The sequence below is a fragment of the Pempheris klunzingeri genome, chromosome 19, assembly GCF_042242105.1.
Source record: "Pempheris klunzingeri isolate RE-2024b chromosome 19, fPemKlu1.hap1, whole genome shotgun sequence".
NCBI classification, from domain to species: domain Eukaryota; kingdom Metazoa; phylum Chordata; class Actinopteri; order Acropomatiformes; family Pempheridae; genus Pempheris; species Pempheris klunzingeri.
Genome location: NC_092030.1, coordinates 824182 through 852015, shown reverse-complemented (window position 1 = coordinate 852015; position 27834 = coordinate 824182). Strand labels below are relative to the sequence as shown.

The window sequence follows — 27834 nt, the reverse complement described above, 5'->3', positions numbered from 1 at the left end:
TGAACAAATGAGGAGCCAGCACGAGTATGGTATGTACAAATTTTAACACAGAGGTTGGAAAGGGATAGAAGGAATTAGTACATGAGAAGATAAGCTTTAATTAGTACCAGTAACAATACCGGCATGAATGAGTACAAGAAAATTCTTTCCTAATTAATACAAATGATGTGGAGTATGGAAGTGTATTGCATAATGTTACCCTGAATATTATGTCAACAACAACTCCTGTGTCTTAAATCACAGGATCAGAGAGAGTAACACCCGTTCCTTGTTGTGTTAAATGAGATATTTATCATCTCTCTGTGCTTTACCTGCTCTTGGCGACCCTGTCTGGTCTGAATAAAGGCTCAGACGCAGCTGCACATGTTCACCACACTTTTCTCTCGTTGGCTGACGCACAAACCTGAAGCGCTTTAGTGCTTCTGCAATAAATTCCCACCCCTCTTTCTGTCCAGTGCCTATCAATACAGTGGCGCCGTGATCCAGTGGTACTGCTGCCTGAGTGAAAGCTGGGATTCCTTTCATACCAGATCACCTCGTGTTAACGGAAAAACGGCGCTGCCCCGACGCTATTTTAGTGTATTTTAGTGTTTCTATTGTGCCAGAGATGTAAGATAGGAAAAGAGCAGAGGGGAGGAGGAGGGAGGGAGGGAGGGTGAGGAAAATGAGAGTGGGAGAGGAGAGCGGAGGGGAGGAAAGGGCAAGACCAACATCTTGTCACCACCTGGGACCCAGCGTGCTGCCTGGGGATGTTGCCTTTACATAATAACAGTGGACGGAGCCGACACAGACTAACACACTGTTCTCTAACACACACACACACACACACACACACACACACACACACACACACACACACACACACACACACACACACACACACACACACACACACACACACACACACACACACACACACACACACACACACACACACACACACACACACACACACACACACACACACACACTGTCACTCACTAACAAACTGAAACTAAAAGCTAGCTGTCATTTTGGAAGATTCACACCGACAGACAGCTGATCAGATCTGAGGCAAAAACATCAAACCTCACGTTAAAAACACCCAAAAGAAACCATCATAACTCAATAATATCAATTATCATCTCAGAACACAGTCCAGGGCTAATTCAGTTAAATCAAACTAAAAATAAACAAATACTAATTGTGAAAAAATCATCTGATTTGACTGAAACCAAAACAAAACTAGACTTTAGGAAAAAACAGCTGGCAGCTATGAAATCCTCCTCCATCATGATTCAATGATGAAAATAACAAAATCATTAAAGCACCTTTTCAGACCACAGTCCAAAGTTATCAGGTGATTCATATAAAGAACTAAAACTTAATGAAAACTAAAACTACGTGTGTAAAAACATTTTAGTTCGCTGAAATAAAAAGAGTCTGAGTCTTTACTGAGACGTCGACAGGACTGGAGTCAGCTGACTTCACCGAACTCCTTCATCTGTATAAACAGCCCCAGATCAGAAGGAAAGCACTCAAACTGACACCGAAACCAAGAAAAAATAAGACTAAAACCAGTAAATCCACTCTGGAGACTAATGGAAACTAAAGTGAGCTGGAAACCAACATTAAAAATAAAAAACGGATAAAACTATGTTATAAAAACCAAGACAAACAAAACCTGATCACGTTTTCAGAACGTCTGTGTTTCAGTGAAAGGAATCAAAGTATTAAAATATATTTTTGAAACAGGACACCAGCAGCAAAGGATCATGGGAGTTTACTTAACGAAGACGTCTGCGCGGTCTTACCTTTGTGATGAGGGTGCGGTACTCCTCCACCTGGTGGTCGTTGTTATGGCAACCTGCCAGGAGCTGCCACACCTCCCCACGGAGAGCCTCAGGGATGCCGCTCCGCACCAGAGCCGGGAGCTGCCGGGGACGCACCGATAGGTTCATATGCCTGAGGGGGAGGAGGAGGAGAGAGGAGGAAGAGAGGAGGAAGAGAGGAGGAGGAGGAAACAGGGGAGGAAGAGAAGGGGTAAGAAGAGCCAACATGGCGTTAATCAGACCAATTTAAACACTGTTTGCTGTTTCTTTTCCAGTCGATCTAAAAGTTGTGCGTCTCCAGCGTGTCACAACCTCAAACTCTTTTTCAGCTTCATCACTTTTCTTTACTTCAGTTTTGCAGAACGCTGATTGGTGGATCACACCTGCAGCGTTCCCCACTTCCGTGTTTAAGCCAGTGTGGCTGCAAACTGGTTCATTTAATTTCTACAAGCTTCAGTTCGTTTGTGTTTCGGTCATTTGGAAAATGGGAGCAAAAGAAGAGAAGCTATGAGAAGAGGACGGACGACGAGGTCCAGGCTCTTTTCAGCGTGAAATTCAGCGGGACGACCGAGTCTGTGGAAGAATAGCTGACGAGCTGGTCGAGCTAAATGTAGGACACACGCTGAAACAAATTCGTGAAAAGTTGAAGAAACTTGTGCAAGATTATAAGAAGCTGAAGGAGCACAGCAGTCGCTCCCCCACACGTCATCAGCCTGATTTGAATAAATGTTCCTGAACTTTGAGGTGGAAACACAAACGAATTCTTTTACCCAGGTAAACAAATTCCTGGTAATAAAAGTTCCTGGAAATGTCGGTTAGATGTTAAAGAGTGAAAAACACCTCGGGCCTCAGCTGAGACACGGAGGTGAACTCTGCTGACCCTTCAGACCAAAACATCACAGAGGCTCAGATGATTCTCTGACTTTTCCTCCTTCTCTTAAATCATCTTCTCTTTTGTTTGGCTTTTTTGTTCCAAGCATCAGGTTATGCAACACATGGCATTTTCTGTTGAGACTACAAAGGGAGACAGAAGTATACTCTGTGTGTGTGTGTGTGCATGTGACACTACTAATGCCAGGCCTCAGGTCCTCGGGGTCAGAAGATTGTAAAGGCCTTTCTGTGATTTGTGCCCCCCCGAGAGCTACGTCCATAAAACACACAAGAAAACATGCAAAAGTCACCGATCCCTCACACAAAGCCTGGCATTATGACAGGCCCGTCTTATGATTCCTTCCCTTGTTCAAAGAAGTGTTTGTTTTAACACTCATGTCAACATTTGGTCAGAGGACATCATAAACACTAAAATATAGGCAGAACTGATGCCTCAGTAAACGTGTACAGTTAAACAAATCATGTATGTAACCCTGATGTGGTTTTCCTGGTTTATCAGTGTTTCTGCTCAGATTTAGCTGGTTTGGTTGTTAAACTGATGTTGGAGCTTCTAACGGGACCAAACAGGCTGCGTTTCTTCTTGTGTGTGTGTGTGTGTGTGTGTGTGGCTTAATTTACAGCTAATTAAAGTCCAGGCTGAATTTTCTATTCAGTTCATCACAAGCTTGTGATTAAAAACAAACGCAGTAATGGGAGAGGGAAGCATCTTAATAAGCTGCTGCTCTTTCTGTCACACACAGTGCCTCCGCTAACACTCTCTCCACACACAGCAGAAGAAGAAGAAGAAGAAGAAGAAGAAGAAGGCCTTACCACTTGGATAACAAGTCTCCCCAGGTCTCCAGGATCTTCTCTGCACACTCCTTGGAAACGTCACCTGACCCGCTGAGTAGCGGCTCGTCGTTATCTGGACACACAGTGAAAATAGCCCATTAGCCCATTGTGCATGTGAGAGGAGGAAAACCTCCCCTCCCTGATATCAAGGCGATTTTAACCTGAAAACAATGTGTAGGATCTCTGCTGTGCGGTTGGAGAGGTGTGTCTACCTGTTAATCAGCACGGGTTACGAGTGACCGTTAAAACTGACACCCCACCAACAGTGTGATATCAAAGGTAGTAAATGAAACATGATGCTGTGATAATGACCAAAATTGTAGAGTTAAAGTGTTCATTTGCACAGAGGGCGAGGACGGGGATCTATCTGTGAGTCTGAGGTGGCGTACTGAGAGCTGTCCACGTGTGGTCGGATCACCTGAGAATGCAACAGGTGTGAACGAGGCCTCAGATAGAAACGTTTCCTCGTTCAGAGTGACCAGTGTTTTGTACAGACAGTCACTGACCTTCTGCTTATTGGTGCCTAAATGTACCAACTCCCCCTTTAACGTCTAGAGAGAAATGTTTGCATCACAGGCTGAGACCCTCTGGTTAAATGTTTTGTGATGCTGCAGACTGTGATAAACCACGTGCATACCAAGATTCAGTCTTCACTTATCTCTATCTGTATTTGCTGCAGTGTCTGAATATTCAAAGTGAACTGACAAACAGACCTGAGAGTGAGACCAAACTGTACCTAGAGGCCAGCAGATCACAGACTCACACAAAAAGTACCTCAATCATGCTCTCTGCCTTTTATTCTCACTGCTACCTCTCACAGAAAAATACAAAACCACACACAAACACACACAGAGCACTGCTGGCTAAGTACTCTGTGAGAACTCAGTACAAACAGTTCTGGGAGACGGTGGCTGATCTCCCACGGGACGACTCCTGTGGACCACAAGTCTATATCTGGTTCAGCCCCACAGGGTAGACTTTGAATTTTATAACTATCAGACATCGAGTCGAAGCTGTAAATGTTAGAAGCTGAATATCTGGAAGTGTGCAGCGTGATTCGGCTGGCTCAGATGTTGGTTAACTGTGTTTCGTTTCAGCAGTACTGGCGGTGTTGTGTTCTGGAGGAAAATGTCATCTGCTTTGAGGCTGTTAATGTGTCCGCCCTGGCCGAGCTCAACACGTGGTTCTAAACTTTAAAACCATTTTCATCAGGCTCCTTCTGTGGCGACGTTTGTAAGGATTATTTTCATATGGCCTTTGTGATGTCAGGGAACCTTCTGTACTGTGAGCCTGTAATGAAACAACAAGCCCATAAGAAGTGACTGAGGGGAGAAAGGAAGACGGGATCCAGTCACCTTCCTCTTCGTCGTCCTCAGGTGGCGAGGACACGGCGGTGCCTGGCCCGGTGGGCAGGATGCCGGGACTGGCCGTGGTCTTCCGTTTCTCTCTCTCAGTCTCACTTTCCAAACTCACCACCTCATACAAAGTGTCGGAGGCGGGACTCTTTCGCTCCTTACGCTCCATCTGCAGAGAGAGAGAGAGAGAGAGAGAGAGAGAGAGACGCGTGGACAAGACGCCACATGATCTACTCCGATTGGCCGATGAAACCTGCTCAGCCATTACATAACCAGACTGATTTAATCCCAGATGACTGCATACCTGTCGTAGCTTAAGGTAGAAGGTCTCCGTGTAGTTCCGCTTGCTGAAGGGCCAGAACAGCCGGTCATTCGGGGAGCACACCCTGACCCTCGTCTCCAGCAAGAAGCGGACAGGCTCCTCCACCTCTGTGATCACCAGGTCCACCGCTGTCGTCATGTACATGAATTTATCTAGAAAAACAAGAGTGCGGCTCACATGTCATCCCCAGTGGCCGACTCCCTTCTGCATGACAAACACATACTTGAACCTGAAGTCTGTAGCAGTGGGATTTACTGTGTTTGAGGGTGGATTGGTTTCATCATCCAGCAATATTTCTGCACAGTCTGTTCCAATACTGTAGCTTCTGTGTTGCATGCAACATTACTTTTAATTATCAAAGTACAGCTTCCATGGCCATTCAGCTCTGATTTCACCACAAACTGCTCCTTCACAGCCTCATCTGATTTTCACTCTTGGAAATGTGCCAAACGTCGGTGTGAAGATGTGAGTGACTGCTCGGTGAAATATGAGCCAAGGAAATAATAACTGTTGAAAGTCGTTCGGCTTTATTTGGATTTTTCGACAGACTTTTGGCTGTTACCTTTGGGCGTTTCCTCGTTCACAGCCTGGAACTGGGGCGTGTTGGGGTTCCAGCTTCCTGTGATGATGTAAGACTTCCCGTCGGAGCTCTTTCCCATCGACTCCTGAAGGAGCACACGATGGAAGAAATCAGCAAACTCACACTCACACACAAAGACAACGGCACACACATGTATAAGAAAACAGTCACCCACCAGATCCAGCAGGTGCATGTCGCTGTTCTTCACGTTTTTGCCTGGGCTGAGCAGGAGGCCGAAACACCTGGACGCACACACACAGACAAGAGAGAGGGAGAAGTGAAATGAACAGATGACATAAGAAAGAAGGGAGGGAAAAAATAGAAAGAACAGACGCAGGAGAACACGTCTCCCTATAGAGTAGAACCATCACATGTTCCCGTGAGTAGCTTCCTGGACTGATCCTCTAACACAGACCAGATCAAGGAGGACATTAAACACAGCACCTCCATCCACACCTTCTCGGGCTCCGTCGAACAATAACAAACCAGCGAGGAGGTGGAAAGTCGGCAAAAAGGTGATGGGGTGTTTACATTTCAACTGATTTATTAAACCGTGGAAAACGAGGAGCCTCAGAGACGGACGCGCATCAATCGCTGTCTCACAAATGTGCCGGAACACTTAAAACCTGACGCGGATGTAAAGATGTCGGCCGGCGCGTGTTCATCAGTTACAGCTGAGTGATTCTTTTCTTATGAGTGTCAGTTGGTGTTTTAAGCAGAAACAGGATCCGCTGCATATTAATGGGAGCCTTTATCTATCCGTTATCCTGCTTGTTGTATTTCAAAATAAATCACTCAGCGTTCCCCCTGTACAGTAAACGAGGTTCTGTTGTGAGTGTGTGTGTGTGCTTGTGCTTTCTTTTACCTCTCGATAGCCAGTTCCTTGTTGGAGGTCTGCTGGACATAAATGACAATTTTCTTGTCCATCCCTGCACGCAGCTTGAAGCTCTGCTTGTCCTTGTCTTTGGCTACGGCACTGAAAAAACAAAACATATTATCCAAGTTTGTAAAAGCAAGAAGATTAAAACCATGAGATCAATTTGACAAACAAATCTTTAAATGAAGAAGAAAATAAGTGACTGACATTAAAGACAGTTTAGGAGTGATTTGACCACAGACTGACAGAACGGGGTGTGTGTGTGTGTGTGTGTGTGTGTGTGTTGTTATCACTGATCAGTCAATCAGCCAGTCTGATATATATGAAAGGTCGCGGCTCGTGTTCAGTGCAGACACATTTATCATAATAACAGCGTGCACAAGAGCCGCTTTCAAACATGCATTTCCTGCCCTGGAAGCAGAGCAGGAAAGAGATCCAGGTTTGGGTCAGGAACAGTGATCAACATTCTCCAAACCTTCGCTGACACAGATTCCTGAGGAAATACTGAGGAAACCCTTACGTACAGACATCCAGTCCATTAATCAATCTGAAATCTATTTTAAACACTTGGAACCTGCCGTGACTTCAGGCAAACCTGTCTCTGTGTGAGCAGGGACTTCATGTACCAGATACATCTGACTGAGTCACGCTTTTACACTGTGACCTCTGACTACACACATGCTTGTTTACACCCTATTAAAAGTCAAATGACTTAAATATATTTTGCCTCTGTTGCACAGATGCTGCAGACAGGCCAAACAAGAGGTTTGCACCGCCCTGGTTCCCTCATCAAACAGCCAATGGGATTTTTTCATTGGATTTTGGATCAAGTTGTGAATTAAAATCAGCTGTGTGCAAACAAAAGCTTGTGGCACATTTTGTTGAGCAAATGAACATCACTTTTATGATGTCTGAGGTGTTAATGCAGTCACAGCTAGACTACTTCAGGCTTCAGCGTCACCACCACTAAGCTGCACTACGGTCTGATCTACAAGTTGGAAAGTCTGAGTCAGAATAGTTTGCAGGAGTGTGAGTATAAACACCGCTAGAGGCCGTGAAGGAGTGTTTGGCCTGATGATGTTTAACATCCACCACGACCACCATAACCTCATTTAAAACTCACCAACCTGACAAGTGTGAAGATGATTATTTCTGGGCTTTAGGACTCATTCCTGCAGCAACTCTGTTTTACAGATACAATACTCGATGCTCTATAACCTGTTGTCTCCGTATTTTTATTTCCACATAGAAGAATCGCTTCTATATTTGTGCTTCCGAATGAGAACTATTTGCTTGAAAGTCAGCAGACTAAAGATAATCATCCCAGAACTAATGAGGAGGAAATATGTGCAGGCTAAAAATAATCACAGTAGTTTTTTGTGTTTGTTTGTTGTGTTTTATTTTCTATGGCTGATGGTGAGCACACGGAAGTGACTCAGTAAAACAAAATTAAAAATGTTGGAGGAAAGAGGTCAGCGGAGCAAACACAGGAACCGTCTGCTGCATGTGACCTTGTCCTTAAATAAAGAGGCTGATTCTGATTAACAGGAGTTCATTTGTTGTTTGATTCACTGACTCGTTCTTTCTGTATCTCAGCCGATCAGGTGATGCTTCCCTCATGGGGGGTACCACCAACCATGCTGTCATTCCCACAGACCTCTGAGACTTCTGTAACTGGGTCAGCCAAAGGTGCGCCATCTTTGATCATCACTCAGTCCCCAGAGGTCTGGATGCACGTTCACTGCCTGAGGCCACTAATCAGGTGAGAAACTGGAGGATTCTGTGGCCACTTTCATTTTCAAAGCTCTTTACATATTTTGTCAGACTGCTGGTGCCACTACTAATCAAACTGTTTAACGTCTCTTTACATTTTCCAGTTATTTAAAATGACAGATGACATCCAAGACATTAAAAACTGGATAAATGTGATGATAAAAGCTGAGCTGAACACGTCTACACCATGTGAAGATGGACAAAATGTTTTAAAGACATGCTATATTACAGGTTTATTCTTCATAATCTGCACCACTGTGTCAGCACAGTAAATGATCACCTGAAGGTGCCCTTGCCATCGTCCTCCCTGATCTCCAGGCTGACAGTGAAGGTGAACAAGTCGCTGTCGGGAGTGAGCGGAGCGGGCTGCTGGGACGACAGAATTGCCTTCTTTGCGGACCGCCGAAACGCTGTGGCGAAGCTGTACAGTATCCGACTCACCTGGTGAACACACACACACACACACACACACACACACACACACACACACACACACACACACACACACACACACACACACACACACACAGGTAAGACTTCACAATAAACACAAAGTCACTGTTGTTCTGAAACAAACTAAACCAGCAGATGGAGAGTCACTATTATTATTTTGCTTCATTATTCTGCTTCTATACCATTGATTTTGACTTGTTTTTTATTTTATTACATTAATTTTCTTCCATTCTGTGTATTCTATTTGAATGATTTTATATGTTGTTTTTATCTCTGTTTCATGTAAAGCACTTGATGCAGGTGATCTTGTTGTTGTAAAGTGCTCGAAAGGTGTCACACAGATAAAGTTTATTACTGTTATTATTATAAACTGTGAAACACTGAAGACAGAGTATATTTGTATGTAATAAGTGAAGTACAGTCCAAGTGGTATCAGATACAAAATGTGCTCCTGTTGATGTTATTTGTCAGGTAACTATGAAATAAAACACTTTGAGCACTTTTTCCGATACATTAACTATTTTGTTTGGTGGAAAACGTTCCCTCCGAGCTCCTATTAATTTGTGTTTGAATGACCTTTATTCACAGACAGCAGCAACTGCAGCACCACTGGCAATGCTTTGAGTTACAGACACAGACAACACTGACAGGTCAGTTAGCTAATTAAAGCAGAACTCAAACAGGAAACATCTGCTGAAAACAGCACCACAAGTCTGAATACTGTAGTGTGTTTAAACAACAAACAGAGTTTAGCTGCTTCTGTAGCTGAAACGTCCATAAAATGGTATTTTGGAAGCCAGAAACATCAACACCAGGCAAAGTAATCACTGGGTCATTAGTATTAATTAAAAACTCAATCAAACCTCTGCAGATTTGGGGCACTAAGTTTGAGTTTTAATCAGCACACTGATTCATATCTGCCTGTGAATCTGAGTGTGGAGGTTTTGTTCCTGCAAACACTGAACAGAGACAACTCAGCCCTTCCAGACGCTGCACGGTTCAGCTAAACCTCCAACCCTGTGGGGGGGGGGGCAGCCACAGCCTGCCAAGTGTGGAAAACTGGGTGGCAATGATTTATATGCATTCACTAAATGCACTTTTCTACTCACAACACTTTAGTTTGGTGAGCTTGGCATTTCAGTGCAGAAAAGGGATTTGATATTTATTTCTGATTGTTGCTACAGAGACATGTGTGTGTGATAATAAACAGAGCGCTCCCCCGACCGGAGGCCCACAGCGCAGCGGTTTTGGATCATCTCTAATTCTGGTAAGCAGCACAGCTAGCGGGTTAGTGACTAAGAGATGGTGCGAGGGAAACTTCTGTTATCAATAAATAACAAGGCCAGAGTATAGAGCAGCTCCTAACCTCTCCTACAGAAAGCCTTTGTTCTGCTCTCGGAGCAGCAGAGCGATGTTAGGGCATCGCAGGGGGTTCATTTATTGGGAAACAATGGGGGTCTGGATGTCGGAGATGGGGAACAAGTAGAGTTAGATGGGGGTCACCCCCTGTGGTGATGAAATTATGACAAATAACACAATAGAGTTGTTGTTCTGTACTGTTCCAGTCAAAGCTGGAGTCATAACTGACCAGTTTTCTACAAATGGTCTGTTAATTCTCTGTGTGCAGTGTGGAGGAGCTGTATCAGTACAGTTGTGCTGCAAAAATGCCAATACTGACAAGCAGGTAAGGCTGATGTTCTCTTGTAATAAGAGAAAAATTCACCCATTCAGTCTTTCTAATCTAGTGTTTTTGTGGGCTTTTCCCACACATTACATTACATTAGCATCTAGAAAGCAACACTTAACTCCTCAAAAGTTGTCAAAATCACCATCAACATCTATTAAGTTTGATCTTTTCTCTCAGCTGCTGGAGTTTTGCTCATTGGGTCCGTCCCTGGTCGTTTTTGTACTTTTTAAAAACATTTTAAAATATGTCACATCAACTATGGAGGAAATGTTCAAATGTTTGGCCCTCAGGTTTCTTCTACAAAGTTATTACATAAGGTGTTTTGGGTCTGGAATCAGCCTTTATGTAAAACAGCGTCGCCTCTTAAGATGTGGAACTTGTTAAGTTATCGTGTTGCTTTGTTTTTACTTCCTGTCCAGGATATCCTTATTTTTCCTCCTTATCTTTATGTGTGCGCTGACCTGAAGCTTTGAGGCATTTCCAACTAATGCCACAGCTACAATCCACAGATCCATTGGTCCCTGTTTGTCTCCCTAAACATGAGATTTAATTCATTTTAGGAGCCAAGACTATTGAAGCCGTACTTATTCGAATCAAGCGGTACCAGATATACATCTCTGGACAGGAGCAGCAAGTTTATGGGCACAGACGTGAGGGCTCTGCATCACCATCAACACCAGAGAACTGGGAGTTGTTAGAAACTAGCCTTGGGGCCTGACTAGGAGGTCTGGCACAGGGAAGGCTGAGCAGGACTGAGGAGGTGGTTTTCTTTATGTATGTACAGCTCCTCTCCAAAATCCACAAATTTGTTTAGAAGAAGAAATTGCACACAGTCTCCAAGAAAAGCACACGGTTACAAAATCTGAAAGTGCTTCCAATGATAAAAAGCGATGTAGTCAAACAAAGAAAATCCTGCTCGACTGAACCTCTCTTCAACCAATCGACTGAGAGGGCGGACAGACGGACAAATAAATTATTATTATTCCACCGCTAAGACAATTCATCCACTGCACTGTCCACACACACACACGTTCTTCTTCATGAACTCTCTCATATCCCTTCAATCCAGCACCAGACCTCCACTAGTGGTGAATTACAGTAGCGCAGCATAATAAATAGACAAAAGTACTGGACTAAGAGGCATTTCTCCTTATTGAAGTAACACCAGCGAACGTCCGACCAGTGAGAATCACATCAACCATCAAACCGACCACAAGGTGTCCTGCTGAAAGATTCAATAAAAGAAGGAAATTCATTTGCTTTAAGGTTCTTATTTTTCTTTCCAAAAGGTCGTATTTGTGAAATTAGGGGTAAAGAAAGCTCCAGATGCTCCTCACAAATTCACAAAATAATTGGGTTACCAGCTTAAAGCAAATGAGACAGCTGAGGCAAATAAGACGGCAAATAAACAGCTTCAGTCCAGCTGTGATGGGCTGCCACAAGGTTACCTCTGCACAGACCGGGACATCTGTGTGGGTGTGCAACCGGAAAACTCATTTTCAAAATGATCAGAATCTGTAAATAAACGTGCATCTTTTAGGGGTATGAAAGGGTAAATAAGTAAAACACTTAAATGAATTCACAGAGCGGTTTAACAGGTCTTGGGAGTTGTTAGCAGTGGATCTGAGGCTAATGGGAGGCATATGACTGGTGTAGCACAAAGAAGCGACCGCTGACTGACTCGGTCCAGTCTAATGGTGCAAAGAGGGGCCAAAGAAAAGAAGCTGAAGGCTTTGTTGATGTGGGTTTGGAGGAAGAGAGGGGCGGGCGCAAGAGGAAGACTGTGGGATGAGGAGAGGGAAGAGGGAGCCGAAGACAGAGAGGTGTCCAGTCGTTAAGTAAAGAAGTGAATTACTCCTGGGGATTATCTGTGTGTGTGTGTGTGTGTGATGATGATGTGGGTCTGATAAAGTAGCGTCTGTCTGGGGGCTCTTAGTGACACTGAAGGAGAGTGCTTCCATGAGAAGGAATCAGGTCACTGAACACTGAAGCAGCACTTTAACCCAGTTCCATGAGAGAGCTCCATGTTCTCATCTTTTATTTTTCTGCTGAACCTGCTGCATATGAGCAGCCACACTCCCTCTCCTCCATAAACTGGCTCAGGGGATTCTTTGTGCTTTGTGCTCATGTATGGCATACATGTGCTCTGCAGCACCGTCTGCTGGGCGCGACATAATCCCTGGAGGAAGCTCCCACGCTGACTGACACTGAACCCTGAGGGAAATCGACTATGTAAGACAAGGTCAACCAGAATGCTGCTGGAAACATGCGTGCGCTCACATGTGTGTGAGTGGAAGAGACAGAAAGCGTGCGATGAAGAGAGCGTCAGAGAACTCATACGAGGAGCTTTGTCTCCCCCCTCTGGTTCGTTATCTGAATAACAGTGACACAGCTTTGCTTTGTGTGAGTTTGTGTTAAAGGAGATGTTCACAATTACTCTGTTTATACTGGTCTTTAAAAAGATCCCGTCTTTCACTGGGAATGATGGGGGACAAAATCCACAGTATCATCATTGTGTATTTCTGACTCACATCAGGAGTGGCTCTCTTAATCACCAGTATGAACAGGAGGAACCGCTAGATAATTCTGTTTCAGTGTGCACGCAGGCACTGGACGGTCTCTTAAGGTTAGACAGCATCCTCACCGCTTCTTGGATTTGGCAGCGGAACACGTGGATCCTGAAGATCTCAGCGTTGTAGTGGCTCTCAGTGAAGGCGAAGCAGTCGCTCTCTGGAGTGCCGTCATGGCCTCGCACGCAGAACAGAATCTTATAGATGGGGTAGTTGGCGATCTCCGTACTGGCGTTGGGGTCCAGCAGCCTGTTGGAACATGTTGTTGGAGTATGAGATCAGTTACGTGCGGTAATAACTAGGACTGATAACACGTCTGTTCCCTCTACCTGACGGTGCCTTCGGACACGCCTGGCACTGACAGCGTGACGTCCAGGGGGACTTGGCACTGCCCTCGGAGGATGCTCATCATACGGAGGGCCTCCACCTCGCTGCGGGGGGCGTTGACAGAGGCACAGCCCAGATACGTCAGCTGGCTGAACACAACGCTGTCCTCGTCTGGGATGGGACTGCCCGGACTGCCCTCCGACGACGATTCATCCGCTGCAAAGGGCCAACGACCGGGAGGGGGGGGGGGCAGAGAACAGGAGAGAAAAGGATCAGATTATTTCATGACCACTCGGTGGTTCCCATTAATACCTAAAGTGTGGCGCCACGGTTTTATAATGAACAGAAAATACTCTCTTACAACTCAAACCAGCTGCCACTGGAGTGAGGAGTGCACAGGTACTTTGACCTTTATGGAGTGAGGTGACGGGGGGTCACCTGCAGTGTGACAGTCTTACCTGCACACAAGGCTACACAGTCTTTATTCTACCTGAGCCCATGTTGGGCTCTGTGAAGTTAATACAACATATATACGGACAGGAAAGCATCTGGATTATTATCAGGGAGCATAAATCAGGTTATCTGTGTCCTTTCACAAATTAACAATCCCACAACATTGTGAGGGATCTCACTTCTTTCATTTTGGGTTGCAGGAAATAAAAAAAAATGCTGTCCTTACATTTCCATTAAGGACAACTGAGACTACACACTAACTCAGAATCAAACAAACATTCTCACTGCATAAATTTAGGAAATTTCAAAGTTAAAGTCTCACATTTGTACGATGAAATGGCCTCTTTTCTGAAACACTAACGTTTAAGAGCCACTGTGCCAACTTCTTCAGATGCATGAAAAGAGGATAAGAGACGTCGAGGCGTTGCTCACCTCGGTACGACCTCTCATTCAGCTCGCTCTCCTGAGCCGTCTGAACAGGAAGCACCATCTCCAGCTTGGGTGGCGGTGCGCTCAGCGGGTCACAGCCTGGCGGGACAGGCGACGCTGTGGTGGGAAGGAGGCCGTGGTCGCCCCCGCTGAGGCTGTCCATTCCTGGTTCTGATCCCAGCCCAGTGCCAGCTACCGACGGGTCCATGAGGACATCCTCTAACTCCCTCTGGAGCTGCTGCTCGCTTCCATTCCCCACAATCTGACACACACACCAACACAACACACACCAAGGAGCCAGGGCAAACAGGGCAACACACATTTAGTAGGAAAAAACCACTAATAATAAAACACAAGAACAAATAATGTTACAAAACATAATCATTGTGGTAATCACCATAACGGGCCGACATCAGCTGCATTACAATTTCCTCTTTCAGCTTGTAGAAATGTGTGCAGTGGCTCTGCCTCAGCAGTTATTCATTTCACGTGATTGCAGTGTGTTTAAGGTGGAAAGGTGTCTTGTGTCGTGTTGACGGTCAGAGACACACAGTGGGGTCTAAAGGTCTGAGACCACAGTAAAAACCTCCAAAATTTTCACATAAACCTGGAAATAATGACAAAGTTTGAGGATTCAGAGACATTTTAAACACAAGATGTTATGATGAAGAGATTTTGCATTATTTCTGTCCAGTCAGATTTAAGCCAATTTGTGGCTGATCAACTGAAATCCTCTGTAACAGGTCAGACCTCCTTCCCTCCATTGAAGCTACAACCAGATGACAACAAGAAAAGTTGGTCGTCGCCACAAGTTTGCTTACATTTGCAACAAATATGACTTCAGTCTTTAACATTTCCTCTTCGTTGTACACGTCAACACATCTTGTGTTTTTAAATGTTTCTGACTCCTCAAACTTTCTCATTATTTCCAGGTTCAGGTGAAATCATTAGAGATTCTCACTGTGGTCTCAGACTTCTGGAGACTCCGCTGCAGCTACATTACATTTCATCAATATTAGTGATTAGTAGACATGTGAGTCTGAGTTGTCAAGACATTAGAGAGGCCATGCCATAATTACTAATTCCAAAACTAAGAAACGGCAAACAAAGAGCGAGTTAAAGGCTGGACAAACTAAGAGGCGCAGCAGAAGCAGGCATGGCCCCGTTTTCCTGCCTGCAGCCTGACGTCAGGCTGAACTCGGCAATAAGAGCAGACAATTAAGAGTATAGAGGCTGATTTTTCAGTCTTTGTGGTTCATGTGATGGCTGAATATTCTCGTCCATGTGTATATAGGTAGTTATAAATCATTTCTGTGCCTCAGAGATGTGTGGTTATTTGTTCAATGCTCTTAGACTGAAGCAGGTATCTAAAGCAAGATGGACACTGCAGCACGACTACAGTCCTGTAATGATCAAAGATTATTATTTAGGGACTGTCAAGCAGCTATTATTTCTATATTTAGGTTCACACATCGGACATGAGCACATCACTATGCGACTGTGGAGGGCCTTGTGATTTACAGGTAGCGCTAAAAGCCTGGGCAGACTTCAGGTACGACTACGGTCCTGGCTGGGGCCGCCACTCAACAGCCGGCAAAAATACACAGAGCACAGATAATCACAGACAGAATCACCACGGAATCACATCACAGAAAGAGAGAAAACTTGGAGAGATTCAAGCAAGAAAGAACAACAGAGAGGAGAGATAGTGGGAGAAGAGACTGACCTTAAAGCTGACCCCTTCCTCAGAAATCACCTGCATAACAAACAACAAGTTTAGACACACTGACTCCTCTCTGACTGGATGGGCTGACTGGGAGGGGAACGTGCACAAGAGTGTGTTGGCGAAAGGCAATACATGACGTCTGGATGACCACGTGTCAGTGAATGGAGTGATTTCACCACTACATACTGGGAGCAGTGGGTGTGTGTGGGGTCCCTTTCCTCTGACAGCCGCCACAACGCCGACACCCCGACGCAGGCTTACATCAAAATAACGCCGATCACAGGCAGAATCACGTGCTCACAAACACGGCCAATGACAAGACAGACGTGTGACCGCTTCCTGTCAACTGAACAGGCAACATCCACGCTCTGCCGGCACCATCTTCTGGTTCCTAAACAGCACTGAGTCGACAGCTCCTTCATTCGCTAACACACGAAACACAGTAACGACGTACACTAATGGATGTGCCTTCACTGGGAGGAGGAGGAGGAGGAGGAGAGGGGGAGAAGAAAAGAGTGGAGGAGGGGAGAGGGTAACATGAACCCATCGAGGACACACACAGGATGGTGGCTTCATCTCCTCCCTCAGAGAGTCTTCATTCCCTTTGTGGAGACACACTCCGGTCACAAAACACCGTTATTTTCCCCGACAACAAAAACTAATATCTGCTGAGCGAGCGCTCACCCAGGCACTGATCTGAGTCACAGAGGGCAAACAGTGTGTCGGACATACAGTGTGCCTGACGTACCGTGTGCCTGACGTACCGTGTGTCGGACGTACCGTGTGTGGGACGTACCGTGTGTGGGACGTACCGTGTGTCTGACGTACCGTGTGTGGGACGTACCGTGTGTCTGACGTACCGTGTGTCGGACGTACCGTGTGTCGGACACACTTTTTGCCCTGTGCAACTCAGATCAGAAGCAGCTGGTTGGGAAAACGTCTCCCATCTGCTGTCAAAGTTAGGTAGCATCAACTCACCAACACTGAAAGACAAACTGGTAAAATATCAGCTGACTTGTCTCACACGCACTCAGCATAAGAAGGTTTTCTTCAGCTGCTGTTCTCCACCTCAATCTACAGGGGAACTCTGAGAATAAATGTAATTTAGCTTGAGAGATCACAACCAGGTCTTTGCTACGAATAAAGCCTGTGACAGACACACGTCAACAAGGATTGAAGGGCTTCCTCAGCACATGAAGACAGACAGTTACAGATATAACACACTGATCTAACGCCGACTGTGAGAAAAGGTAGAGTGAGAATGTGGGAAAAACAAAAAGTTAGGTTAGCCTTGTGGTTAGAGTGTGAGACTGCATGTTTAAAGAGATGGATGAGAGCTGTGGACATGTGAGTGATGAACACGGCCTGGAAACAATGGAGCATGTATGAACTGTGACCCTGAGCTGAGAGTTTAACACGTCACACTGACCACAAATCAGAAAAGATCAAATGAACAGATCAATATGTTTGGGTAAATCATGCTGTGGGTCATTAGATACACTCTTAAAACAGACTATTGCAAAAACAGAGTGCTGATGAGACACCAGTTAGCACTCTGGCCTGTTGAACTACTGGTGTTTTTTAAAAAATAATCATTGCAGTCCAGTTTTTCTATTACCAGTATTGAGCATACGCATAATAATCCTAGCAAAAAGCATCTTGGGAAAGGATTTAGGAGCTTGTTACCACTGTAAATGTCCACAGACCAGTGAAAGTCAGCACCTAAACTCCTAAAGCGTACCTCCGTCCATACCTACACCCACCATCCTTACCTTCAGTCCTGTCTTTTCGTCATCACTACCATTATTAGTGGAGGACGGTGTCTCGTCCCCCAGCCGGGACACGAGGACAAAGTCCTCACTGTTGAGAGTGGACACTGAGTCCGAAGACACGCTAATCTTCCCCACCGAGCCCTTGTCATCCATGGCTGCCGCTGTTAAACTCAGCCACGCTGCTCATGAATGGAAGACGGGAGGAGGAAGTGGTGGGAGATGATGAGCAAAATCACCTGGAAAAAGGAAAAAATAATAAAGAAAAGAAGCAGAAAACAGTCATGATGTGATGAAACCCATGAGAAGCATCTTTAAAGGCAACTGCAAACTTTGGCTACTCAGAAACTAAATGGTGAAAGTGTTTAATATTCTTATTTAAGGCCTTTAATTTTTAAAAACTCCTTCAGGAAACTGTGAGGCAGCGTTACAAAATGGAGGGTGTAGAAGAAAGATTACGCAAAAAAAAGCTCAGTGATAGAGAGAAAGTGATCATCACGGGAGGGGTCAGCAGAAAAGAGGATCTGAGGGTCATTTCAGACATTTTTGTCCATCTCAGCAGAACAAAGGAGAAGTATTTGCAAAATAGCTTGATGCAATGCGAAGCCATGGTAATGCAAGTGTCATTCTGAGAAAGAAGCATGCAAATGAAAGTGAGGAACCGGTCAGCTCGCTCTCCCCCGTCAGCACTGCCCCCCCCCCGTCACCACATTAGACATGTTCACCACAAACACATCACATAAACATGCTAAAACAAGGACGTGCTCACTGTGCACTCCTCAGCACACACATAACCTGAGCTCACGCCTCGCTCCTTTCCCCCTCGCCCATCAGTGGATTTAACACACAACAAGTAAGATAATTGTGCAACTGATCAAGAAAAGTCTGCAGATTCTCACAAACCACATCATGATTAGTGAGGACAGGACATAGAGGAAGTGAGGTTTGGAACTACGAGTCGATATTTTGATTTATTGCAGTTTTTGTTGGCTCTTTAAGCACTGGACTCTTGGAAATACACAGACTGTAATCATGAGTCTTTCTGACTCAGATGTCAGCACTCAGTCGCTGCTCTAAGTAGTAAATAAAAGGTACAACAGAGTAAATTAAAATCATAACCACGTTGCCCCTGCTCATCAGGTCAGTACCACAAGATGTCAGGGTTAGCTAACATTTAGCTTTCTGTGGAGCAGCAGGTAGTTTGTTCAGTGTTCATGTTTTTCTTTAAGCAGACGTGATGTCATGTTACTCAGAGACAACAACAATAAGAAGTGATGACTTTGCTCTGCACGGGCTGAAATATCAATTCAGGCATTAAGAAAGTGTTTTAAATCCCATCCCATTATCAGTTTCATTCTTTATTGATTGCCTTATTGTTTCCAGATCAATTGTCGGGGTTCTTTTTGTAATAAATGATAGTAAACAATTTTATTGATTTGAAATCGATGTTATTTCTTCCACTATCAGACCTGTGTCCATGACAACTGTCTTATAACTGTGTTACACTGAAACACCAGACCGTAGGATGCCGTAACAGACCAATCAGACACTAGTACTCTACAAAGCCTTGCAATAAGTTTTCCTGATGACACTTTAAACACTTTAAAATAAATTACTACACTCATTTTCTTAAAGGATATAACTTGAGAGAAAAATAAGCCTGTGAGCTGGGTAATATTACTGGGAATTATACAAATTATCTTCCTACAGACATTACAAAGAGCACTGTTGTCATCTGTCGTGGTGAAATGAAGCCAGGTTTTAGTCTGTTTGTTCCTCCGTGACTCCTTCTCAGTGCAGGTTTCCTGCAGTAAATGCCACTAGGAGCACTAGGAGGAGCCAAAGGAAGCTGATTCTTCCACAGACGACCTGTCTCGTGTTCTACAGCGACAGTTTCAGCAAATACGACAAAAAGCTGATTTTAGAAGAGTTAGCCGTTAACAAGTGAAGAGAGATAAAGAAGCATGAGTAGAACATAAGAGTGAGAGCATGAAGCGAACAGAGGGAGGTGCTGCTGTGTGCCACAGGAAGAGCAGCACAACAGACAGTTCTGGCAGAGGTTCAAGACGAGACCATAACAAGTTATTTCTGGCCATTTCCCCCCTCTACTCCTCCCTTTCTGTGTTTTAGCAGGCTTTTCTTCTCCGTGCCCTCCATATCTCTGCCCTGCAATCTTGTATTTGCTCAGACCTTCGCTGCTATACAATCAGGGCTGCCCTTGAAACTCTGACACTTTTCTAAAGGTTTCAGGCTGCAGCTCTTGTCAGACGCCTGAGCTTCCTGTTCAAAGCAGGTCCTACAATGGAGAGTGGAAGTAAAAAAAAGGCTTACAGCTGAAAGGTCAGAGCAGTTAATGCCGAGCACTACTTATGATAACATTGTTATACTGACCCACAGTAAAACTCAATGTAAGCAGCTGTCTGCGAGGGTTTTACGACATCTTGTGCTAATATGAATGTTATTGTTAGGCCACCAAACCCAAAGTGACAGCTCAGGCTCCTTCTCTTCATCTTTTCTAAGCAAACCAGTGACTGGTGTTCATCCAACAGTCCTACAGGGGGTTGTTTTTCACTTGGACTGCTGACGCTGACAGCTGGGGACGCAGGGAACAAAAGATTTGTCCTGTCAAACATACGTAGAGTTAGATCAGGCAGAAAACTGTCACCATCTGACCTCTGAAACTCAAGTTTAACTATCGGATCAACAACGTCCATCACATGTGAGTGATAGTTTGTAGTTTGGGCCACGTGGACGAGACGTACAAGGGGAAAGGGAGAGAGATGCCGTCTCCTTTCACTGACTGTCCTATCGGCTCCACGTGGACCCAAAGGCAAAGAGTCTCACAAAGTGGCCGTGAAGGAATAACTCATTCTTCTCATTATCAGTCACCAACGCACACACGACCCCGTCACGCCTCCACTTTACCTCCTTTTCACTTGTTAGCTGCCCAGCTGATCTTTGTTTTTAGCCTCTGAGGCTAACGGAGGATCGGACTCCTCGCTCTCTCTAAAGTTCAACATCATTTCTTTATTTTGAGGAATGAAGACAGACGAACAGTTGTTGTTCAGTCTACCAGTCCAGGTAAAGAAAACAAACAGCATCTAACTGAGCAGCAAGCAGGACGTTCTCAGTCCTCAGTACTTTTTATCTCCTCAGGCTTTTAATCTGATGTCGCTGATGCTTCTCTACTTTTGGCTCAAAGGCAGCTGCTTTCCATTTTTAGCTCACTCGTCCTCTAAGTGATTGTTCTGCTTCTCTGATTCTGTGTTGATGAACTTCTACATGTTCTGGTCTCTTGTTTTTCACATCTACCACTGTGGCTGTCGCTGATAACACTTCTGACAAAAGTCTTATTATTAAGATTATACTTCAGTTTGATAGAGGCACAAATATGAAGCCATTAGAGAACTTTAAAGAAACACACTAATGATATAATAACTGGTTAGAACCGTCTTAACTGTCCTCATGTGTCCTCTGCATATCTGCAAAAACACTTAAAACCTTGACTTTATTTGGACAAAGCAACCGGCGGTGAATTTGGTGACTTCCTCAGGAGAACAGGGGAGAATATACCCACGTGTGCTAAACTGTGTTTCAGTCCCATGCATGCTGCTCTGGGTCCCTCCCCATCGTCCTCGGGCCGTCAGCTGACGGGAGGACGCCGCTCGCCACAGCAGCTCAGGTGTAGTGAGTTTCTACGGTGCTGCTGACGCTCTGAAGCTTCCTCTCTGAATCACTGTGTTTCTACAGCTTGTGAATATCTAAACTGTTTGTTTGATCTTCCTCCCACCTTTTTCTACGATGTCTCTGCAGTGAGTATGTGATTATTTCACTAAAGATTTGTGATTATTCTTTTTAATTACTTATCCCGTTTTTAACAGTAAATAATACATTTATTCTCAGTAAATAAATTAATAAATTATGGAAATCCACTGTTCCACATGCTTTGTAAGTACAATAAACTCGTGTTAAAAAATCATGATCTCACCAAAGTAATCGTGATTCTGATTTTTTTCCACAATGGAGCAGCCATACACTAGAGAGCAGCCTGCTGTGTTATCGGAGACAGTTAGCTTCACTAATTCCTTCATGTTTGAAGCAGCAAACACTGAAATCTGTTGCAGTCACAGAAGCAGCTGTATTATGAACACAAATAAGCACTCACACACACACACACACACACACTCACACACACACACACACACACACACACACAGCATGGCTGGCGGCTCCAGCGGGCCCATAATGGCGGCCTTGTCAGCCTGCTTCCCTCCCCAGCCTCAGCAGCAGGACTCTGGCTGCTCCTGCAGAGCTACGCTGTTCGTTATCAACCTTTTCAGGGTCTTGGTGCTCGTCCAACAAAACACTCAATCCGCTGCCTATCAAGGTCCTGATTGTCACAAAACTAACAGCAGCGCTTCCTACCTGAAAGCCTGAAGCGGTTCCTAAATGTCTGCAATTGGAGGACATTTCTGGGCTCATGGGAGAATTTTTTTGGACTTTGACAAAGTTGCTTTGTTGACACACAGCTTCTCTGCACTGCGCCGCACAACACCGGCCTGTTTGGGAGACAAAAGCAGCAGACTGTTTCCTCCTTACTATTTTTTCCTGCAGACACACCCTTTCCTCTGATTTCACAGCCTAGTATCTGACTCATTTTCCTTTTTCCTTACTCTATTTTACAGGAAGAGGAACCTGCATGTCACAGAGCTGAAAACGAGAGTAGAGAAGAAGAAAGAAGACGTTTCCTCTGATGGAGGAACTGTTGTGTGTGAGCATCACCATGACAATAAGACCCTCGCCATCCAAACCACGTTCGGCAGAGGTGGTGATACGGTGCTGCTCACATCATGTGGCCCTGCTCATGTGCTTTACAGTGTGATACTGGTACATGGCAGTCTTTGCTAAAGTCAGGCTTCAAAATGAACAACAAACCGTGTCGCCTTGAACAAAAGCCTGCTGCAAATAAAGGCCGGGAAATGAAGGGCTTTCTTTAATATAAGCCTGCTTCAAACAAAAGGCCCTCTGCAGCTGCAGTAAATAAAGGCCCCGGTCACTATTAGAGGAAATACAGCATTTAGGAACAAGTAGCACTAAAGTGCTTTTTCCAGTTACAGTGTGAGACCAAAGACCCCTCCTAGCTGTTTGTAGAAGCAAAATATCTGAATCCCCAGCAAGCATTTCTTACTTGCATAAAGCTGTGCACACTGGATTTTATTTTTCTATTTTCCTCCCTGCCACTCTCCAGCTGAACGGGCTGTTCTGGGCCGCCAGCTGGGTCCTGCAGGCACCTCACAAGGGAGAGGAAGACACAGCCAGACACAGCGTTCAGGGAGCGTTCAGGGAGCGTTCACGGAGCGTTCACGGAGCGTTCACCAAGCGTTCAGAGAGCATTCAGGGAGCATTCAGAGAGCGTTCAGAGAGCGTTCAGAGAGCGTTCAGAGAGCGTTCACGGAGCGTTCACCAAGCGTTCAGGGAGCATTCAGAGAGCGTTCAGAGAGCGTTCACCAAGCGTTCACCAAGCGTTCACCAAGCATTCACCAAGCGTTCAGAGAGCGTTCACAGAGCGTTCACCAAGCGTTCACCAAGCATTCACCAAGCGTTCACAGAGCGTTCACAGAGCGTTCACCAAGCGTTCAGAGAGCGTTCACAGAGCGTTCACAGAGCGTTCACAGAGCGTTCACGGAGCGTTCAGAGAGAGAAACCTCTGCATGTTTCACACTCAGCAACAAACACATGACCGAGAGACAAAAACAAACAGCTCGACCACACAGAGCAGAGCCGACTGCTAACTTCTGAAATGGAGAAGTGGCTGAAACACTGGGAGACACTTGGCTGCTCACAGACATTTAAACAGCAGTGGTGAATCTCTAAAACACCACTAAAGGAAGCCTGAGCTTGAGTGTGTGTGTGTAAGTGTGTTTGTGTCACGCCTTTAGAAATTAGAACAAGCGTCACTTAGAGTAATATGTGGGTAAAAGGAAAGAGCAGGTTTATTTACATTCTGCAAAATAAAGACATGAGTCACAGCCATATAAATACTGACAGTCTACATTATCACAGGGTGTAATGTAATAAATGCTTTCCTTTAGGCCTAATAATAAGGATGCATTTCACCACACAGGGCTGCAGCAAACAGATTAATAATCTGTTAATTAATTTTGATTAGATGATTGGCCAAAGGTGACATCCAGAAAATAATCACATTTGAGAAGCTGGAATCAGAAAATTTGGACTTTTTCATTAAAAAGAAAAGTCTAAAAACAATTAACTGATTAACAAAATCGTTGACAACTAATGGAACAATCTTTGCAGCTCTACTACACACTCATCTTCTTTTAAAAGGAACAGAAATCGTGGACTAGTGGGGTCATGATTGCCTAATTTCTAACGCATGCATTACTCAACTGTTATTCATCACCACGCACTGCTTTGTGTTTTTACTCCACTTGATGAGGAAACATCCAAACTGAGTCCTGAAACGTCACCGATCTTCCAAATCTTAAGAGATCATCTGCTTTTCCTCCAAATCAATCAAACAGTAATATAATAAGCAGTCAGTGATTCATAACGCTGATTAAAACTCATTTTAGTACAGTGTCTCATTGTGGTTTATTAAACATCATTAAACCTTGACTTTCCTAATTTTATGAACGGCAGAGTGCTTTAAAAGACGATCCACGCTGACAGAGATCACCTGCCAGCTTTGCCGAGTCTGAGCTTCCCGCTGCCGAGGCTTCACCGTGTGAGGCCCAAACCTCGTCCAGACAGCTCCCAGAAACTCGTGGCTTTGAGGAAAAACTGCCTGAACCCCCAAACACCTTTACCTTTGTTGGTTAAACTGACAGATAAGCCTTTAGCTTGAAAAATTCAGCAGCAGAGACAAGAAGCTGAACCAGCAAACGGTGTTCTTATTATTCAGGTTGTAGAAGAAAAGTGTACGACTTACAACCCTAAACCAGCTGTACATCCTGAATACATCCTGTCATATCCATCTACCTCTTGTACACAATGAAATGTGTACATAATCCTACTTTATATTATATATTTAAACGTTTAAGCTTCAGTTAAACGTTTGTTGACTGTTCAGCTTGTACTTCTGTCCGTCTGTTTCTGTGTGAGCGGTGGAAAAAGTCAGACATTATGTGCACCTTTAAACTTCTCTCTCAGGCATGAAATATCACTTCCATGCTTTAGACAACACATAGTCTCCTCTCATCTCACCCACAGCAACTGTAAAGAAACACTAATCCACTGCAGCCGTCCCCCACTCGGCCGTTCAGCTCCCCCCCAGCGACAGGTGCACCAGAGGGGCGTTGTTAGGACCTCCGAGCATTCAGGGCTCAGTCCATAGTTATAACAGGAGGAATACACGCACACACGCTAAGAGAACATGTGAGGAATCTCAGCAGAAGGGGATTAGATTTAATGTGGATGATTATCGCTCATATTTTATAATGGCCGACCTGAGAGGGGAGTCCGATACGCAGATGCTGAAATGTTAAAAGCTACTTTCTTCTCTATTCGTCTTTACTGACAGATCTGCTCCACATTGTTGGCATCTCTTCTGTTCCCATAACTCCTCAGACTGAATAACTGCATGACCATTACGATCACTGTGTTGGGGTCGGTTTTTTAAACAGGTGTTAAAATGCATGCATCAGTGCAGTGCTGGTATATAAATGTGACGGACAATATAATCAAACTGTCTATCAGCTGATGCTCTCTCTCCTCCCCTGGTACACTCAGTGATTGTTTGTGATTGATTGTATTTGCATTCACACAAATCGGGGTTGTGTGCGTCACCTGCAATGAGGCTTCGCTGAAACACCTGAGTGTCAGGAGGCAGAAGAGGAGCAAAGAGCTGAGACGACGAGCGAGATGCCAGTCGGCACATTTGTGTTACCGGACTAGTTATCCACCGCTGGGACGTGTGTGAAAGACAGAAGAGCTGCTGGTAACAAGAGGCCTGTTCTTGTTACCAGCAGTTTGCTGCTGTTCAACCAACTGTAATACGGAATAAAAGTCAACATGATTAGTTGCTCAACATTTCAGTTTGTGCAGAGATGACCCTAAAACACAGAAATGCTTTTTTAGAACATATTCAACAAATATCTGTACAATTAAGCAGCTAGTTTGTGGATGTTTGACACCACTGGCTTACATTTCTCTCATAGAGTTTCATCAGGGTTCATTAAACAACAAACCTGCTGAGCAGAAAACTCCCATCCTGCATGTCAGACACCATGAACAGCCTGCTGGTCCCTCCCTCACAGTGTGACAATAACAGAGCCTCTGCCAGCTCAACACTAAGTGGGTTAAATGGTCAATGTGCCAAAGTATTTAAGACAGATTCAACCCAGAGGCTGCAGCAGCAGCAGCCAGTACACACTCTGCATGTTTAATATGAGCTCACCCAGCTGTCAGCCACCCTCAGCTGATGTATGAGCTGTGACAAACACATCAGGACAACAAATACTGGTAATAATGTGCTGCTTGGCCACAGAAGTCAGACTAGTTAGCTTCCTACTAGTTAGCTGCCTACTAGTCAGCAGCTCCCTGCTGTCACCTGCTCCATGTCCAGCCTCACGAGGCCTCGGCACACCTCAGCTCTTAGACAGGTAACTTAACCTCTACTATAACTAGTCTGGGCTCGTTAACGGAGGGTTAGCCTGCTGTGGCGTCGCTCTGCTGGTAACTTTCACCCCCAGCTAGCCTCCAACAGCCTGCCTGCGTTAGCTAGCTCAGCTACTCAGCAGCCATCGATTCACAGTCGAGCGAAAATATTCAGTTAACTAGATGCCGAACAGCCAGCAGAACCGTCCAGTCACCGTGGAGCAGGTGAAGGAGACTGCGGAGTGAAGGTGTTCGTGTTAATTAGGTGAATAAAGCCGCTGACAGGCCGTCGCTGTAGGGAGCTTTCATACGGGCCGTTACTGTGTACAGCTAGCTAGCTAGTTAGCTAGTTAGCCAGCTAACGTCTGCTAGCCTGTCAGGACCATTCAACAAAAAGGCAGCGACCCCCCCGCTGGAGACACAGCCGCGCTGAGCTGTGAGGGTGGCGGCGTGTGCTAGTGCGAAACAGCCTACCTTTATTCCCACAGCTGTATCTATTCCGGCATTTCGCTCTCCCAGAAACATGAGCAGCCAGCAGCATCCAGCCGAGCTGTAAACACAAGCCCGACCAGCCCGCACTGCGCATGCGCCTGTCAGAGAGCGAGCGAGGGGGGGTGTGGGGGGCTGTGTCAGGTGTGTCTGGGTCTGTGGGGGGAGCTCACCTGTCTGAGGTAGCTGCTGTAAGTATGCATGTGCTCTATATCAAAAGTTTTAAGTTTCATTTATTCTTTTCCTAAAAACTCACTTATTCTGCAAATGTCTTGTCTAACCTCTGAGTAAAGACCCCCCCCCCCCTCCTCTCTCTCTGTCTCCTGCTCCATCTTTATGAAAACACGCCATTTAGGCCGGTCTCCCTCTATGATGTCATGAGGGGATCTGTTGATCCCCTGTTGATCCTCCTGAGTCCTCAGTAGCAGCGGCTCCTGGTAGCTCCAGGATGTGGAAGGTGAGAGTGAAGCAGCAGATGGTTCAGTGCTTCTAAAACAGAAAACAGCTGCAGGCATCCGGTAAGAAACTGTTTCTTGTATAAAGTTTGGACCTTTAAAGTGACCTGCCAGACCACCAAAGCACCGTCACTGCTTCGTCTGCTTTCCTTAACCATGAATTAGATACTCAGATCACATTATAAGTTACCTCCTTACCTGTTGCACACTAGAGGAGAGCTGGTTAGGTCAGAGTACATCACACACACCTCACACCTCTGACTCCTCCGCTGAGTTTTGGGGATCTTTAGCGCCCCCCTGTGTCTTGACTTCACTACAGCATCACACGGCAGGACGTCCAGGAGAAAATGTGGATTAAATGTAAAACTAAGCAGATGGCGTCCAGGAAGGCGTCCAGGTAGTTAATCAGTGTGAGCCAAG

At 45.1% G+C, this 27834-nt stretch overlaps 1 protein-coding gene across 2 annotated transcripts in view; it reads right to left on the bottom strand.

The window, feature by feature from the left end:
• LOC139218631 (rab GTPase-activating protein 1) overlaps positions 1–27029 on the bottom strand; it is a 62464-nt gene extending 35435 nt beyond the window's left edge. Inside the window, exons 1-14 of one of the 2 annotated variants that reach the window (XM_070850272.1) lie at positions 26945–27029; positions 17858–18093; positions 16086–16115; positions 14363–14621; positions 13480–13693; positions 13225–13399; positions 8721–8881; positions 6656–6766; positions 5966–6032; positions 5773–5875; positions 5193–5362; positions 4889–5057; positions 3513–3606; positions 1794–1944 (exon numbers count right to left, since the gene is read on the bottom strand). In XM_070850272.1, coding sequence (XP_070706373.1) covers positions 1794–1944; positions 3513–3606; positions 4889–5057; positions 5193–5362; positions 5773–5875; positions 5966–6032; positions 6656–6766; positions 8721–8881; positions 13225–13399; positions 13480–13693; positions 14363–14621; positions 16086–16115; positions 17858–18010 — 1857 coding nt within the window. In that variant the 5' untranslated portion in view covers positions 18011–18093; positions 26945–27029. The remainder of the gene's footprint in view (positions 1–1793; positions 1945–3512; positions 3607–4888; positions 5058–5192; positions 5363–5772; positions 5876–5965; positions 6033–6655; positions 6767–8720; positions 8882–13224; positions 13400–13479; positions 13694–14362; positions 14622–16085; positions 16116–17857; positions 18094–26944) is intronic. The other variant, XM_070850273.1, reaches the window with a different exon arrangement.
• Positions 27030–27834: the final 805 nt, after the last annotated feature.